We start from the raw sequence: 14,653 nt of genomic DNA on the forward strand, positions 1-14,653 counted from the left end.
TGCACAAAGCTTAATTGTAACTCTTGACAAACGCTACACCTGCACAGCACACCCCCAATAAGCTCTAGAAGTGTCCGTCGCCCCAGAAGGTTGCTTACATCCTGCCCAGTCCGTCCTTCCCCTCCGCCCAGACCCCCTTGGACAGCTCTTCCTGCCCTCAAGCTTCCTGCCGTCAGTGTGCGTGGCCGGCCGCCTTCTCCCCTCCGAACGGTGACGTTCACCCACATTGTGCCTTGCTCGCTGGTCCCCTTCGGGTCCGTTCTATGCCGTGGTGTGAGGGCGCTGCCATCACATTCCCAGGCATTTGGGCTGTTTCTAGCTTCCAGGTAATGGGGAAAAGCCACTGTGAACATCGGAGTCGGGTCCCTTCGTGCTCACGGGTGTCAGTTCTCCTGGGCTGCGCCCCGGAGCAGAGCTGACCTTGGTGAGAAACGCGATCCCTTTTGCACGCAGTGTGGGAGCATTCCGGAGGCTCCAAGTCCCCCACCCACGCTTGGTGGTGTCGGTCGTTGAGGTTCAGGATGGACGTGTGGTGACGGCTCGCTGTGGTTTTATTTCACACTCTTCTACGTGCCTCTCGGCCACTTATGTGTGTAACTTCCCTTGGGACGTGCCTAGACCCTGCGGCTACAAACGCACGCGTCTGGCTGGTTGCAGCTTCTGTTTTTCAAGGATGGGCTCCTGTCCAGTTTCTGCCTGCTTCTCTCGCTCTCCAGTGCCTTCAAGGTGTTATTTAAAACATATATTTCTGTCCAGCATTTCTGACTGTCATCTGTGGGGGTGGGCGGCAGTCCAGCCATGGTCCGCCAGCATCGCAGACGCTGTGAGATTCATCTGCATGTCTCTCTGTTACGATACCGTTATGAAGGAGGTCAGGCAGAGCCATCAGGCCTGCCTTTTCCCTGGACTCCACAGCGAAGGGAATGTTTACAGCCGACCAGGTTCTGGTTTTGCCCAGGAGTCTGACAGAAAAAGAGGGCCAGTGACTCAAGGTCTGGGCAGGGGGAGTGAGTAAAGAGGGCGGCAGGGTGGGAGACGTGAGAAGATGGCAAGGTCAGGGGGTTCACAACCACGAGGCAGAAGAATTATTACGGAGAAGCTTGATCAGGTCAACGGGGAGCAAGGGAGTCTGAGGTTCAGATCCCAGAGCAGATGCTGTTGCTGGTGGCGACAGAGCCAGGAGTGGCCTGGGGGGCGATGGAATAGGCCCGGGAGCCCAGGGAAGGCACTGCGTTTCCTGCACAGGGTTGAATCTCAGAGGCCTTGGCAACGGGAGAGGGAGATGGCGGAGGGGAGACAGGCAGAGGTCCCAGAGGGGCAAGGATGGCACGAGCCTCCAGAGGGCTGGGGTCTTGTGAAGGGCGATGGGGACACATGTACTTCCCTTCCTGGCCCGGCTGCTGGGGGCTGATGGGAGAAAAGGCTCGTCCGTGCCCCCTGAAGGAAAGCAGAGTCTGCGCGGGATGCTCAGGTGGGACCGGGCAAGGGGCCGCCCTGGGGAGGAGGAGTGCCCTGCGACGGAACGGGGGCGATGGCGGCCCCTGGAGGGGGTGTGGGCAGAATGGTGTCGGGCCTGCAGGCTCTTAGGAGGGCGATGTCCCCAAAGCTGTGGCTCTGAGTGCCGGGCGGCCCACAGCCCATGGGTTGGAGGGCAGAAATGGAAACATCAACACATGTCACTGACAAAAAACTGCAGTGACTCGTCTGGATCTGGGCAGAGCCAGGCTGGGATCTGGGCCTCCCGGCTCCTAGGCCAGGGTCCTCCGGCCTCCATGCCCTTCTGAAACACCAAAGGTGCGGGTTGGACTTTGTGCCCCAACTTCACATGTAGAAGCCCTGACCCCCGGGACCTCAGAACGTAACTGCATTTGGAGATGGGGTCTTTACAAAGGTAATCAAGTTAAACTGGGGTCACTAGGGTGGGCCCTAATCCAGTCTGACTCACAACCTTATAAGAGGAAGAGATGAGGTCAGAGACACGCACAGAGGGACGACCACGTGAGGACACGGAGAAGACGGCGTCTACGCGGCACGGAGCCAGGCCTCGGGAGAAGCCAGCCCTAAACCTCCAGGATCTGGGATTCCAGCCTCCAGGGTATCAGACAGTGATGCCTGTTGTCTAAGCCCCTGCCTGTGGTGCTGTGTGACAGCAGCCCTAGCAAACTAGCACCACCAGTGAAGAAGCCAATGACAAGCTGTGATATTATGATTTATAATAAGAAATACAGGGAATTCCCTGGCTGTCCAGTCGTTAGGACTCTGCACTTTCACTGCCGAGGGCCCGGGTTCAATCCCTGGTTGGGGAACTAAGACCCCCCCAAGCCACGCAGCGAGCGCAGCCAGAAAAAAAAAAAGAAATACATATTTGGTCTTCGTCCCTGTTTCTGGCACAGAGCCCCTCAAACCCTCGGCATTTCCTAGGTGAAGAGAGTCGTCAAGGTGTCTTCTGTTGTGTGAATGAGGTGACTTTGGAAGCACCTGAGGGTGGGGACTGGTTGCCAGGAGAACCAGCCACGTGATGACAGGGGTGGAACTGCCAGTCCCCACCCCCCCCTACCCCCCATCCCTGACCTCCGGGGAGGGGAGAGGGGCTGGAGGTGGAATCAACGGTCAATGGCCAGGGACTTCCCTGGTGGCGCAGTGGGTAAGACTCTACGCTCCCAACGCAGGGGGCGGGCTCGGGTGAGATCTCTGGTCAGGGAACTAGCTCCCAAATGCATGCCACAACTAAGGAGCCTGCGAGCTGCAACTAAGACCCGGTGCAACCAAATAAATAAATATAAAAAAAAAATCGATAGCCAATGTTTTCATCAATCATGCCCACACATGCAGCCTCCACGATACCCCAGAAGGGCTTCCTGGCTGGTGAGCCCGTGGAGAATAGGGGAGAGTGGCTCATTCAGGGGGAGCCTGGAGGCTCACACCTTTCCCCACACCTCGTCCCGGCACCTCTTCCGTCTGGCTCTCCCTGAGTTATATTCTTTTATAATAAGCCGGTGATCTAGTGAGGAAGCTTCTCTGGAGTTCTGGAGCTGCCCTAGCAAATCAATCAAACCCAGCGAGGGGTCGTGGGAACCTCTGCTCTATAGCCCGAGGGTTAGAAGCACAGGTGACGACCTGCGTCTCAAGTGGGTGGGCGGTCTGGTAGGGCTGAACCCTTAGCTGTGGGATCCGGCTTTACCTGGATAGATAGTGTCGGAATGGAGTTGAATTGCAGGATGCCCAGCCGGTGTTAGAGAATTGCTTGCTGGAGGAGTGTGAACGCCCCCCCCAACACACACACACACACACACACACACACACACACACACACACACACACACACACACACACACACACACACACACACACACGGAATGGAGTTGGGTCCAGAACCTAACGTTCAAGGCCTCAGCTGTCTGCTCAAGGAGGCAAGGGAACAGGTTTCTCTTTACACAGATTTCTGTTCAAATTGGTGAAAACAAACCCATCTGGGTCCAACTCAGGGAGGCGAGGCCCTGCCCCCGGATTTCGCGAGATCCCTCAGGTCACTGACTTCTCTGCGGGGCTACCCGCTAGCCTGGCCGGAGCCGGGGTCAGGGGGCCTGGACACTGTCAGCCCAGCCGGTTTCCTCTCTGAACAGCCCCTGCCCGGCCCCCGCCCTCCTGCCAGCTGTCCTGGACTCCTCGGTCCACGTCGCCCCCGACTCCAGAGCCCTCCGGGGGCCGGGCAGGGACAGCTGCGGGGGGAGCATGCAGGGTGGCCCAGGAGGCCTGGGGCCAATGGCGACGCTCCTCCAACTGCCCTCCCGTCACACTACGACGACCCAGCCTGGCCAGCACTCCAGGGACTGGCTTGCCTGCTCCGTGGGGCGCTGTGGCCAAGCCCTCCACCCTCTGCCCTGGGTGGCATTGTCAGCAGCAACGCTGCCCGTGTGCCCATCGGACGGTGCCCCAGGCTCCCCTCAGCAGCTGTCTGCCACGCCTCGGTGCCTGTTCTACAAGTGAGGACACGGAGAGGGGGAGAGGAAGGGACCCGGGGACAGGGACCGAGGAGGGCTTCTCTCCGTGCTGCTGCTGGGAGGCCAGGTGGCCTGCGTCGGGTGGGGAAGGCACAGACATCTTCCTTTCTGAGAGGGGGGTGGGGGGGGAAGGGACTGAGAAGGTCCTGGAACTTGAGGGCGCAGGAAGCGGGGCGCAGATGCTGCAGCGCCACTGGGAGGACGTCACCGTCTCCGCCACTTCTCGGCTTGCAGATATCGAGCACCGGGCCCTCAGCTTGGAAACTGGCCTAGATGAGGGGTCAGTTTCCGTGGGGACCCGCCACAAAGGCAGTGGTGGAGGTGACGGTGGACGTAGGGGAGGAGCGGGAGGGGAGGTATAGTGACCCTGACAATGACAATGGCCGTGCAGGGTCGGGCGTTGAGAAATGAACCACGCGGCTGAGGTGGGAAGAGGAGCGCCAGGGGCCCAGCGGAAGCTGGGAAGCAGGGCTGGAGCCGTGTCCGAAGCCTGTGCGTCTGTCCTCGGCTGTCTGAGGATGAACCTCCCTCAGCAGCGGGGATGAACCCAGGGAGGGGCGAGACCAGGTGTGGGGGAGCGGGCAGCTGGCTGAGCCCCCTGCGCGGGATGGAGGAAACTGGGGAGGGAGGCCTGAGGCTGGCCCGAGCTGCCCTGGCCTCTCCCTGCCTCAAAGCCGGTGGCTTCCCCGGAGCGCCCCGGCCGTCACAGCCCTGCGCCTGCTCGCACACGACCCCTCGCTCCGACGCCCCTGCAGCGGCGGCCCTCGGCCTGGAGCACCCATCTCCGCGTCCACCTGGAGCGTCCTGAGCGCTCACCCTGCCAGGGGGCCTTGGGGAGCCCCTCTTGCCCCGGAGTCCGACCCTCTGCACTCTCCGTGGGCTCCTCCGTACCGGGGGCCGCGTCCAGCACCGCCGGTGTTCCCGAAGTTTGTGCAAAGAGGGCCTGGCTTCGGGACTGCGGGCCAGCGGGCCCCTCCACGAGCCTCCCAGGGGCCAGGCTGGATGCCCTCCCCCCACCCCAGGAGCGGGGCAACAGCTTCGGGGGTGGGCGTGTCAGTGCGCAGAGTGTGAACGCGGCTGGCGCGGGGCTCTGAGAAGGCCTGGGCTGAGTCATGGGCCCAACTGGGAACATGACAGGGCCTCCCTGCAGGACAGTGGCTTAGGTCCAGGAGGGAGACTCCTAGGAGCCAGGCTGGGCCAGGGAGGGAAGGTGCCAGGTACAGCCTCCCAGAAGCAAGGCCTTGCACTTGGGGTCAGGACTGGGGAGGCCTCGAAGCTTGGCCCAAGAACCAGCAGCCCTTCTGGCACCAGCTCAGCTTGGGGCAACCTCTGGGGACCTCTAGGCAAGCAAGGTCCCCCCGCCCTGCCCTTGGGGTCTGTCTCAGCTCTTCCTGGAGGGTGTTTGGCCAGGACTAGGCCTGGGACACACGTAAGGCCATCTGCCATCTGTCCCGGGCCTGGTGAGGGAGGCACGGCTCCCAGGAGGCTCAGGGAAGCACCAACTTCACGCCCCTCCGTGAAGCCGCGGGGTGGGGGGTGGTGGGCCCTGGAACACCCGTACACACCTGCCCATCAGCCCGGGCACCAGCTGGGCTGGCTCGGGGATCCTGGAACCACCAAGGGGCCAGGCCCGCCCAGCCACCCAGCCAGCCTGACCCCCCGGCCCTCTCGACATCAAGCTGGGCTCCACGGGGTGGGGACGGGGGGCAGCAGGCACACAGCCCCCTCCCAGGCCTGCCCACCTCTCGTGAGGACCCATCCCGCCCAGAGGGAGGGAGAGGCACAAATGAGGTGTGGGGGGGGGGAGGGGGGAGGGGGGAGGGGGAGGGGAGGGGAGGGGGGAGAGGGCACAGGGTGGGCTTGGGGAGGGGAGGGAGGGGAGAGGGCAGGGGAGCTGGGGCTGCCTCTGGATACAGGGGGACAGGAAGATCCAGAACCACAGGACTGGGAGCCTCAGATCTGAGTCCCAGGGCCTGCGGGTGCTCAGAAGTCACCCCAAGCGAGAAGCCACGAGGCCTCTCACCAGGTCCCAAGCCGCACCCTGCTCCCCGGGACTCCCCTCCCCCAATTCAGGGTTAACGGGGTACAAATCTGGGGAGAGAGTGTCTGTCACCTGTCCACGCCCTGCCCCAGTCCACTCCACCCATGAGACACAGCAGGTAGCATCTGGGACGGGGCGCCCAGACTGCCCACCACCCCCACCTGGGTCCCCCGCAAGACCGGCAGTGCCCCCAATTCCCACACGCACTCCTGTCCCCAGGAATAATCACGGCCATCTCCACCTGGGGTGGGCTTTATTACCACTGTCACTGAGACGATGAATGAGAACATGGGAAGACAGCACTGATTTCCAGACCTTCACAGCAGGCGGGCATGTGCACACGAAACCTCCCGCGAACGCTAAGCATCAACTGTCCTCTGGGCACCAGAGCCACCCCCAGGGGCAGGACAGCAGCGACCGAGGGGCAGGAGGCCGGGCCGCCCAGGAGGGCCCCACACGGCAGGCTCCACCCGAAGTGCATTTACACACGTCTGTGCTACACGATGGCACACGATTAGCGTCTTAAATATACTTGTGTGTGTGTGTACATCTATTTTATCTGAACCGCGGCAGCTATTAAATGTAAAACTGACCACTTCTCTGTACGTTAACTTCACAGTAACTGTTTGCAAAAGACAATGAATCCAGTGTTGATAACTCAGAGCAGGCTTCCTGCCCCAGGAAAATAAATTTCTTCCCCGGTGGAAACTCCTTGGGGAAAACCAGGCCCGACGCTCACCTCCCCGCTGCCTGCTGGGGTGGGTGCGCGGCTGCTGGTCCGGCTCAGGCCCCGCCTTTGCTGGACACAGGTGCCCACACAGGCAGACTCACACTCACACACACACACACACACACACACACACACACACACACGGAAATCCGATCATGAAGCACATCACGCCAAGTGTGAGGTCCCACCAGCCCTTCCAGAGGTGGGGGGGGCAGGACAGTCAGAAGCGGAGGTCCCCTTCCCCCAGCTCTCTCTCTGGTCCGCAGGCCAGTTGCCCACACACCGGGAGAGCCGAGGGCTTGCAGGGAGACGGTCCCCGCCTGTCCACCTGCTGCAAAGGCCAATGGTCTTCTCACTCCAGACCAGGCAAACAAATAAATACGACATCAAGTGTTGTCAGGGGCCGAGAAAATCACTTAAACTTGAACTCTGACCTCAGCGCCACTTCCAGTCACAGCAGAAAGAGCCCATGCAGTCTGGGGAAACCAGGAGCCCAGGTGGCTCTGCCACCTGCGGGACCCCCAGAAGCTGGGGCAGCCCCACCCCTGCCCACCCCCTCGGGTTCCAGCAGCGAGCCCTGCTGGGTGAGCAGGCAGGCAGGGCGGGGTGCTCCGCCCCGAGCACGAATGTGGTGGCCTTTTGCGTTTTAGGAGCTTCAGCCCAGAGGCCCCCCGCCGCCCCTCCTCGCGAGACGGCTGCTCTCACCCAGGCCCCGCCGTAGGGAAGGGAATCGCTGCAAACACGGCTCCTGGTAAAGACAGCAGCCTTCGGCCCCCCTGCTCAGTGCTCTGGAAATGACCAGCAGCTCCAGGGAGACCCTGAGCAGGCGAAGTGACCTTCGAGGTCAGGCCTACCGCTGACCTGCGGTACTCAAGGCGGGCAGCTGCGTTCCCAGCCCCCTCAGTCCCGCCCTGGGGAGACTCAGAGGCACCCTGGATCCTGTGCTCAGGCAGGGGAGCGGCATGGCCCATCACCCACGGGCAGACATCTGGCAACCTCCGGGGCTCCTTCTGCATCTAGAGAGAATCGTTTCCAAGTCCCCACTTTCTCTGCCCTGTGACACGCTGCGGTCAGGGCCGAAAGCTCTGGAGGGCCGACCTGCCACCCCAGCGCCGGTAACGCGCAGCTTCTGCTGCCCTGGGGACCCTGCTGGGGCCTGCACCCCCGTCACGCCAGCTGCGCCCGGCTGGCTCTCACTGTGCCCGGGGCCTCCCTCACAGGGGCTTCCACTGCCACCCACCAGGAGTAGCCGGTTCCATCAGAGCTCCCTGTCGGGGCCTCCCACTGGCAGCAGCTGTGAGTGTGCATCCGTCACCGAGCGTGGTGCCAGGCTCGCAGGGTACCCCTGAGCCTGCTGGGGAGCTGGTCAGGAAAGGCCCGGGTGGAGGGCCAACGGGCCTGCTCGAGCTGGGGACACTCCTCGGGACTGGCTGAGGGGACGGAGAGGAGGACGGTGTCTGGTCAGGGCACGGCCGGGAGCAGAAGTGAGTTGGCGGAGGCACAAGGCTGGAGAAGGGCTGTCCGTGGGGCTCCCAGTCGGCCCAAGTCTGAGGCCGCGCTCCCAGGGAAGCAGGGTTCTTTACCCCTGGCGGGCCCAGCCTCAGGGGCTTCACCTGCTGAGCTCCGGTCCCTCACACTCCATCCTCACGCCTGCAGCGAAGGTCACACCAGCAGGGACTTGACCAGGCCACAGTGGAACTTGCGGACGTGGCGGTAGAGGTCCCCCGACTGCGTGAAGCGGCGCTCGCACCAGCGGCAGGCGTGGGGTTTCTCGCGCGTGTGCACCACGGCGTGGCGGCTCAGGTTATGCGAGTACTGGAAGCTCTTGCCGCACTGCACACACGTGTAGGGCTTCTCGCCCGAGTGCGTGCGCTCGTGCCTCTTCAGCGTGTAAGTGCAGGAGAAGGTCTTCCTGCAGAGCGGGCAGGTGGGCACTGCGCCGTCGGGCGAGAGCCGGGCGCGGCCGCCGTCCCGCTCGCGGAAGTGGGCGCTGAGGTGCAGCTGCAGCACGTGGGCGCTGGGGAACAGCTTGCCACACAGCGGGCAGAGGCAGAGGCGCCCGGCCGGCCGCAGCACATCCTCGATCGCCCCCCGCTCTGCCTCCAGCTCCAGTTCCCCACTGCCCACTTCGCTGACCGGCAGCGGCTCCAAGCCTCCGGCCAGGCGCGGGGCTGCAGGAACACAGGGTGGCTGCAGGGGGCTGTGGGGGCACCGAGGGCTTCTGCTGTCCCCTTGCTCGGACAGTGAGTCTGACTCGTCCTTCACGATCGGCTGGGCCCCTGGCTGCATCTGGCTGCAAGGGGGTGTCTGGAGGACGCAGGGTGGGTGGATTGGCTCCCGCCTCGGGCCAGGCTTCAGCGACAGGTCCAGGGCCCGGTCTAACTCTCCAGGAGCCTGCCAGGGGGGAGGCCCCCGTGCCAGTGGAGGGCGCGTGGCCTTGACCCCAGCGGGAGGGAGCCTGGCCTTCTGGGCGGCTGGACAGAGTGCAGGGGACCAGGCAGACAAGGGCCCTGGGGGCTGGCCAGGCAGCTCTGCCCCAGGGGCAGGCGTCTCCAGGGGCAGTGCGCGCTCCTTCTCCCGGAGCCTGTTCTTGCAGACCTTGACGATGTCGTACATGTGCAGGTAGCTGGCCGCAGCCAGGACGTCCTCGATGGGCAGGCTGCGCAGGTCCAGGCGGCCCTCGTACATGAAGTCCAGCAGACGGCCGAAGGCGGGCGCCGTGACGATGTCGCCGTTGAGCCGCACCGTGTCGCGGCTGCCCGCGGGCCGGTCCCTGTAGAAGAGATGGAAGTAGACGCTGCACGCGGCCAGCACGGCGCGGTGGGCCGGGAAGCGCGCGTCGCCCACCAGCACGGTGCAGTCGCACAGGAAGCCCAGCTCACGCTGCTGCCTCAGGCGGCCCAGCAGCCGCCCGCCGTGCTCCGGGAACTCCATGCCGCCGCGGTCATCACCTGGGCACAAACGGGACTCCCGTGAGCGCGCCTGGAGACGCCGCGGCCGCCGCTCACCCCCAGTCGCCCGACCAGCCCCCAGCCCTTCCCGGGTGCGGGCAGCGCGGGGAGAGGGGCGCGGGGCTCCGCGCGCAACTGCCCGCCTGGAGCCGCCCTGGGCACCTGCCCGGAGCAGGAAAAACTCGATCGAAAGTAAACAGGAGCCGCTCCGCCGCGGGGGCGGGTCCCGGGACGCGGGCGGAGGGGGCCGGAGTCGCGCGAACCTGCGCGCGTCCCCGCCAGGAGTGCCCCTCCCCGCCAGGGCGCCTCTGAACTTCACTCCCGGGCGGCCGCCTGCCGCGTCCCCCGACGCCAGAGTCGCCGCGCCACCGCCACCCCCGGCCCGCGCCCCCGCGCCGCCTCCAGCTGCTGCCCGGCCCGCCAGATGCAGCCGCCGCCGCCGTGGGCCCCATTTATGGCAGCGCGGCCGCGGGGAGCGGGCCGGCGGGCGGGGCGGGCAGAGCCGGGCGCCCGCCCCCCGCGCTCACCTCCGCCGCCCCGAGCGTCTCTCCGGCCGCTGCCCGCGCCGCACGCCCTCCCCGGTGCCGCCCCGGCGCGCGCGGAGCTGCGGGCAGCGCGCCCCGGCGGGGAGGGCGCGGGGACGGGGAGGGCGCCGGGCGGGGCGCGCTCCAACTTGGCTGGCCGGGCAGCACCCGCCGCTCGCCCCGCCCCGGAGAGAGCGAAACTCGGGGCGGGGGCTGGAGGGGGCGGGCCGAGGCGACTTCCCGGAGCGGCGGAACCGCTGAGGTCACCCACGCCACCCCTTCCCTGTCCGCCCCGCCCGGCCGGGCCCCGCGCGCCGCCATCTGGGGCGCTGGGGTGGGAGGGGACGCGGGGCGCGGCGCGGGGGGGCGGGAGGGGGCTCTCTCGCGATACTTGCCGTCTCGTCCTCAGGGTACCCCCCCCCCGCATGGGGTCCCAACTGCGCCCGTCTGTTAAGGGACCCCTTCCGAGGACCGGCTCCTCTCCCGGCCAGCGCTGAAGCAAATCACCCGAAGGCACAGACGGGACACGGCCTCCTGCCACCTCGCGGGGCGCCTGCCCTGGGATGGAGCAGGGAGGAGTGGGGGGTCGTAAATATGGAAAAGCTGACACCCCCTTTTCGTTGAAAGCCTCGTTTTGAATTCAGGTTAATTTAGCTGGGACCCTCTTCCAAACAGCCGGGTTCTCGACCTTGGAGTCTTGAACAGAGAACTCTCATCTTGTCAGCCCACCCAGCAAAGCGTCTGCTGGGAGCCAGGCGCTGAGTGATGTACTGGGAAAGCATTGGGGGCTGGGCACGTCCCAGAAGAAGTGATGGGGGTGAGGGGACCATCGCGGTGATGGAGACAGAGGAATGTGCACCCCGACCCCAGAGCCAGCGGGAAAGCGTTCAGGGAGAGGAGACGCCTTGGAGGGGCTGGGTTGGCGCCCCCCGGGGCTTGGCGATTCAGGCGCAAGGGCACCGTGAAGGTGTGAGGGGACACCCAGATCTGCTGCGTGAAGGAAAGAGCCCGAGAAAAATAGAAGTGACTTTGGAGAGGTTGGAGCCCCTGGGACGGGGTGTGCTGTTGGTGGGGGTCTTTTCCCAGCCACCCTGCGCAGAGCAGGACTGAGGCACTGCGGACCATTGCTCAGCTCTTCACAGCAATCCTGCTAGTCAGGTACTCTGATTATGACACCTGTTTAGGTGGAGGTTCGCTAAGGTGCCCAGGGCCACGCAGCAGGCAGTGAGTTGTTGAACCAGGATTCAGAGCTGGCAGTGTCCTCAATTCTCACCTGCACAGCCCAGCAGCCGGGGAGGAGTAGAAAGGGGGCCTTGACCAGAAGTGGGCGTGGTGTTGGGGGAGGGGCTGGATTACAAAGGCCGGGACCCCACTGGCCAGGTATGCCAGGGCAGAGGAAGCGGCAAGAGGTGTGGGGAGCCCTCCAGCCACGCTCCTGCAAGGCTGGGACCCCTGGGAGGAGGGGGTTCCCGGCTGTGAGGTGGGGTGGGAGCCCCCAGGGATCCTATTCAAACCCTGGTGGGCTGGGGGCCTGAGGCGTGGCCAGAGGCCCCAGGGCCCACTGCAGTTAGGACCAAAAGTCTGGGGGAAGGAAAGCCACGTTCTTATACTAAAATACTGTTCCTTATCTACCTGAAATTCAAACTTGACCGGACAGCTTGCATTTTTATTTCCTAGGTTCGGCAGTCTCAGCTTGGAACCCTGGACTCACACTGTGCTCAGAGCCACAGAGACTGCCCTGGCTCCCACGGCCCAGGCGCTCTGGGGGTCCCTTCCTGAGGAGGGCCAACCTCCTCCCCCACACCCACGCCCCCCCACCCCAGCGGGGGGAGCTGATTTCAAGTCAGCTCAGAGTGAACCTGGAGGGGACTGCCTCCTGGGGTCTTGCCTGCATCAGAGCCCTGCCCCTGCCCCCTCCCAGCCTTGGGCATGACCCTTAACCTCTTCGAACCTTAATATTCTCACCTGCAGAATGGGTAGATTAACTGCGGGGCCTGGCACACAGCAAGACTCCAGGCCCTTTCACGGCCAGTCCTCAGGTTCCACACTTTTCTCCCCGGAGAGCCCTTCCCGGCTCCTCCCCAGTCCTGTCTCTGCACCAGCATCACCCCCTGGGAGTGGTCCTTCCTGATCACCCCCGCTCAGGTCCCCCCAAACCCACAATCTCCTCTGTGGCCTTAGCCTTCTCCAGAGTGCTCCCCATGTCAATGTGACCTTGGCACCCCCCACTCCCCGCTGTATCCTTGCTGCTAAGAAGTTGGCGTGGCACAAAGTGCGGGTGCCGTTGTGTCTCTTGAGTGAAAGCGGGGCAGAGGCACCTGTGCGGGATGCCCACGGGTGCTGCCAACCTAACCCCGGCTGCCCCGTCGTGCCCACCTCCCCAGCCAGGCGAGGAGTGAGGCCCCGGGGCGGGCAGGGTGTCCTGGCCTGCCCTGCTTGGCTGGTGGGACAGAGGGCTCCTTGGGGCCCTGACAGAGGTTGTGGGGCATGGACAGGGATCGCAGCAGCAGCAGCAGGGGACGCTGCCAGCAAGAGGCTGGGGTTGTGCTGGGTAGGGATGGCTAAAGGAGGAGAAACCTCACTGGGAGGAGGGGATGGGGGAGAGAGGCCCCTGCCTTTTTCTGGTCGGAGGGTCTTAAGTCTTCCTGGAGTTAAGTCTTCCTTAAGGCCCAGGAGGGGCCGTCCCAGGCAGCCCCGAGATGGCACTCGGCAGCGAGCAGCCCCCGGCTCCCAGATCCCCTCTTTGGCCTGGTACGGTCTCGGGTACCAGGATGACAGGAGGCTGTCGCAGTGGTGCGGGCACAGCTTCCCTGAACGCAGCCAGCCAGGCGGCCATCTGGCCCGGGAGCTGCCTGGAGGCCCCGCCCTGCAGCTGCTGCTGAGACTAGGCAGCCCGGGGCTCCGGCCCCAGAGTCCTGCCCGATGGCCGGCAGCTGCGGAAGGTGACAGGGCCGGAGGACCCTGTGCTCTAGGAGGGGGCAGGTGGCCTTCCTCCCCAGGGGCCGGTGCAGCAGTTTTTGTTGCGAACATCTGTCTAATGGGCTCCTCCGCGGCCTGAGCCTCAGCCAGGGTGGCCGGTGGGTCTGGGTCCGCTCCTTGACATTCTGTCTGGGGGGGGCGGGCAGGAGGTGTTCTAGAGAGGGACTCTGCTTTACCTCCGGAGGCCAGAGGAGGGCGCTGGCCCTGCCCGAAGAGATGCCCCAGCCACAGGGCAGGTTCATGTAGGCGCTGCACGGAATGGGGTGTGGGGCTCACTGCAGGTCACGGGCCCTTGGTGGGCGCACCAGGCAGGGAGGCCTCCTGGAGATGGGCCAGCGGTGAGGAAGCCTGGAGGTTTTGCACCACCGTGATGACACCTCTGGCCAAGATGCTGTCTTCAAATGGCCAGCAGGCCCGAGGACAGCCTAGGGAGTCGCCACGTTATCCACGAGAGGGCGCCCTCCCGGGGCCCCCAGTGGCCCTCGAGGCCACCGGGCCTCCTCTGCCTTCTCCTCAGCGTTGCCAGCGCAGGATGGGTGGTGGGTGCGGAAACCCCTCCTGGGAGAACGGTGGGTGGGTGGGATGGCCCCAGAAGGGGGTGAGCGACGGCCAGGTGCCCCAGCAGCACGCGCCAGTCGGGCCTCTCCCCTGGCCCCTGGAGGCGGGGCCTGGGGGTGCACATTCAGAGCCCACGCAGCTGGCTGGGGTGGGAGGGCGGGGTGCCAAGGGGAGAGGCCCAGAACTGGGTGTCCTCCCCCGGAGGAGCGAGTGTCCCCCCCGAGCAGGGGAGGCAGTCCTTCCCTCAGGAGCGGCCTTCTCTCGGTCAGCCCCAAGAGGAAGGGACGGCGGAGCCCCAGTGCCGGCTGCGGACGCTGTCCTGGGTGCTCAGCTGCTCCTACCTCTGACCCAGATGAAGTGTCTATACCCCCCAGGCTGAACTCTGACCCTGGACGAGGAACAAAAATGTCCTCCTCCCCCCAAATACATACCAACCCCAGAAAGGTAGCCCACAAGTCTTCCTTTTACAAAAGGCTTACCATCAACTTGGAGGCCTCAGGGTTGGGGGGAGGGGCAGCTGTTGGAGAAACTTGCGATCAACAGGGCCCAGGGAGGGGTCAGGGTGGGGAGTTGTCTGCAGTGTCCTGCTGGCCCCTTAGCTGTCCCCCAGTGGACCGTGAGTGCCTGGGGCCCAACCAGACATTAGGGAGGATCCTGGGCTGCCTCAGCCGTGACCGCTCTTCTCTGGAGTCTGCCCCCTCCAGCAGCCCGTCTGGGTGTCTGTGCCCGACTCGGGGCGGCCACTCCAGGCCAGCGGTGCTGGATGAAGCGGTGCCAGTTGGACGCCCCTCCACTGGCCCCTGTGGCCCTCTTCTCCCTCTGTCACCACATGAAGTCCCCGTCCACTTTCGTAGCTGCCAGGTGTCAGT

General features: G+C 64.6%; 1 protein-coding gene across 2 annotated transcripts; it reads right to left on the bottom strand.

Moving 5' to 3' along the window:
- Nucleotides 1-6,284: 6,284 nt before the first annotated feature.
- On the bottom strand, nucleotides 6,285-10,354 carry ZBTB42 (zinc finger and BTB domain containing 42). 2 transcript variants are annotated; one of them, XM_060003822.1, is made up of 2 exons: nucleotides 10,251-10,354; nucleotides 6,285-9,723 (listed from the first exon to the last, which is right to left on the bottom strand). In XM_060003822.1, the coding sequence occupies exon 2, from the start codon at nucleotides 9,704-9,706 to the stop codon at nucleotides 8,435-8,437; it is 1,272 nt and encodes a 423-aa protein (XP_059859805.1). In that variant the 5' UTR covers nucleotides 9,707-9,723; nucleotides 10,251-10,354; the 3' UTR covers nucleotides 6,285-8,434. The 2 variants fall into 2 exon arrangements, with proteins under 2 accessions (XP_059859805.1, XP_059859806.1); XM_060003823.1 differs by lacking the exon at nucleotides 10,251-10,354 and having other exon boundaries at nucleotides 6,285-9,545; nucleotides 9,655-9,723.
- Nucleotides 10,355-14,653: the final 4,299 nt, after the last annotated feature.

Source organism: Delphinus delphis, chromosome 2, assembly GCF_949987515.2.
Source record: "Delphinus delphis chromosome 2, mDelDel1.2, whole genome shotgun sequence".
In the NCBI taxonomy this organism is placed as follows: domain Eukaryota; kingdom Metazoa; phylum Chordata; class Mammalia; order Artiodactyla; family Delphinidae; genus Delphinus; species Delphinus delphis.